General features: G+C 64.5%; 1 protein-coding gene across 1 annotated transcript; it reads left to right on the top strand.

Annotated features, from left to right (window-relative positions):
* Positions 1-1,349: 1,349 nt before the first annotated feature.
* Positions 1,350-2,543, top strand: LOC107135041 (interferon lambda-3-like; the record flags this gene model as incomplete). Its single annotated transcript, XM_015477005.2, has 5 exons — positions 1,350-1,359; positions 1,448-1,629; positions 1,914-1,991; positions 2,224-2,379; positions 2,475-2,543. Coding segments are annotated over exons 1-5 (495 nt in total), but the record flags the coding sequence as incomplete, so codon positions are not given.
* Between the last annotated feature and the right edge of the window lie 4 nt (positions 2,544-2,547).

Below are 2,547 nucleotides of genomic sequence, written 5' to 3'. Positions count from 1 at the left end.
GAATTTGCAGTGGGGACAGTGTCTCTACCGGGCAGGATTAAGGCTCCTGTACTGAAAACTGAACTGGGAGGTGCCTTGGGCACGTCCTGCTCTGATTTGGAAGCCGTTGTATGAATCAGAGCTCAGAGAGTGTGACTGTGTATCCGTTTCCTGGAAGTGTGAATGAGGGACATAGTTTTTGGGATGGAGGCAAGTGTCACAGAGGACTGTCTTTTCTCACAGTCATGAGCTCTAGGTCCAGGAGACCCCAGCACAACAGAGACTGGGACTGGCCTCCAAATTTCAGAGGAAACACTCATAGTCTTGACCTCACTGCTTCCTTGCTGTGTGTCCTAAGGCAGGTCTCTTAACCTCTCTGAGATTCTGCAGTTTACTACTTACTGCAAAAGGAGGCAAGCCACAGTGCTCCCTGGTTGGGAGTGTGCATGTCCAGTGCTGGTGAGATGAAGCATCTGGAGCAGAGCTGGACATGACAGGGCTCAGCACAAGGGGTGGCTCTCCTTCCCTGAGTGGGCTCCGTCCCTCATTCCCCTGGCTCTGTACTCAGAGCCTCTCCTCAGGACCTGCCTGCTGCACACGCCCTGCTGTGCCCCTGCCTCTCCAGTTTTGTTTTCTGTTACTTGACACAGCACAGGGCAGCTGCCCAGTTGCCAATTGCCCCTGCAAGGAACAGTGCTCAGGAAGGACAGTTTCGAGTTCTTTCCAGGGCTCTGTCCCTGGCCTGCTCTGGGCAGCAGGTGGAGGGGGTGGGGCGCTCTGGACTCCTCACTCTGGACCTTCCCTTTCTGACCCTCCCGACAGCAGCCTCCACCCTGCCCGCTCCCCGCCCTGTGGGAAGCTGCAATCTTCAGGGCAGCCGCTCCCTGGGGTGCCCTGCCATCTCGTCCCTGCAGGGGACATCCTGCCCAAGGCTGGTCCCCATCTCTCTGTGCACCCCAGTCCTGGGTCCCTCCCAGCAGCCACCGGAACCCCTTCCTGTGACCCGGGGCCGCCCCAGGGCTGAGGGTTCCCTGGGAGTCTCCTGCCGTGGCCAGGCTGAGTCCCTGTCCCTTTCCCTTTCGCTTCAGCTGCTCACCTGTGCGAGGCCCCGCCCCCGGGCTTCCCCAGCCTGGGCTCCCCTGGTGGCCAGCGCAGGCCTGGGCGCATTTTCGCTTTTCCTACATCAGCTGGGGCTGCCCTGAGCAGGGATAAAAGCTGCCCCATGGAGCTGCAGGGACAGTCCACCCTGCACCACGGGGACAGAAGCTGGGGACACTGCAGCACCCAGACCCAAGGACCTCGGGAGAGAGCCTGGACACAGCCGCAGGTGCACCCTGTGTTCCCATCGCTGACGGCCACCAGACCCGAGGATGAAGCTGGGTGAGCCCCACAGCGTGGCCCGGGTCACCGTCCCCAGTGCCTCTGTCCTCGCATCCCCAGCCCCTGACCCTGTCCTCTCGTGGTCCAGGCGCGGCTGCAGGCTGCTGGTTCCTCCTGACGCTGACGTCTGCGGTGCTGACGAGGACACGGGCAGTTCCTGTGCCCAGTCCCCTCAGCGCCCACCCAGATGCCAGGGACTGTGACATGGCCCAGTTCAAGACTCTGGCCCCACGGGAGCTGCAGGCCTTCAGGAAGGCCAGAGACGCCTTTGTGAGTGTCCCTGTCCTTCCTGCCTGTGCCCCGGCCTCCTCCCTGGGCCTCCCCGTGCAGCTCTGTGGGTGGCCCTCAGCCTCCCTGCAGGGCTGGCCTCTGCCCTGTCCACCCTGGGCTCCCTCCCGCTCTGGCTGCTCTGGGCGACCTGAGGTCTCTCTCGCAGGGAGCCTGCCCTTCCCCTGAGGGAACCTGCCCTCTTCCTACCGTTGGCCCCTCCAGGCCCCTGCTGTGGTCCAGCCTTCGCCCTCCAGTGTGGGCTAACCTGTGCCCTTGCTCCCCAGGAGGAGTCCCGCTTGCTCAAGGACCTCGAGTTCTGCTCCCCGCTCTTCCCCAGGCCCTGGGACCTGCGGCAGCTGCAGGTGAGCTGGCAGAGCCAGGCCAGCCTGGCCTCCTGGGCCCACTCAGCGCCTCCCAGGGACCCTGTCCTTCTCACCGGTCACTCCCCCTCCCTGCCCACTGTCCCTCCCCAGTCCTGCCTGCCTGCCCTGCTGTGCCCTCTCCCTGCCCCTCCCCCTCCTCTCCCTGCCCTCCTTCCCTGTCCCCTCCCAGCTCTCTCTCAGGGAGACCTCTCACTGTCTCTGTCCCCCTCAGGTGTGGGAGCGCCCTGTGGCCTTGCAGGCAGAGCTGGCCCTGACGCTGAGGGTCCTGGGGACCATGGCCAACTCGACCCTGGGGGACGTCCTGGAGCAGCCCCTTCACACGCTGGGCCACATCCAGTCCCAGCTGCAGGCCTGTGTGAGTCCTGGGGTCCTGGGCGGCTGGGTCATGGCTGTGACACCCGCACGTCCCCTGTGCCCAGGCCCACTTCACACGCCCTCCTCTGCCCACAGGCCCTGGCTCAGCCCACAGCAGGCCCCAGGCCCCAGGGTCGCCACCGCCACCGCCTGTCCCACTGGCTGCAGAGGCTGCAGCAGG

This window comes from Marmota marmota, unplaced genomic scaffold, assembly GCF_001458135.2.
Source record: "Marmota marmota marmota unplaced genomic scaffold, marMar, whole genome shotgun sequence".
Lineage (NCBI taxonomy): Eukaryota > Metazoa > Chordata > Mammalia > Rodentia > Sciuridae > Marmota > Marmota marmota.
The sequence above is the reverse complement of the archived record's forward strand: the minus strand, read 5'-3'. Positions and strand labels throughout refer to the sequence as shown.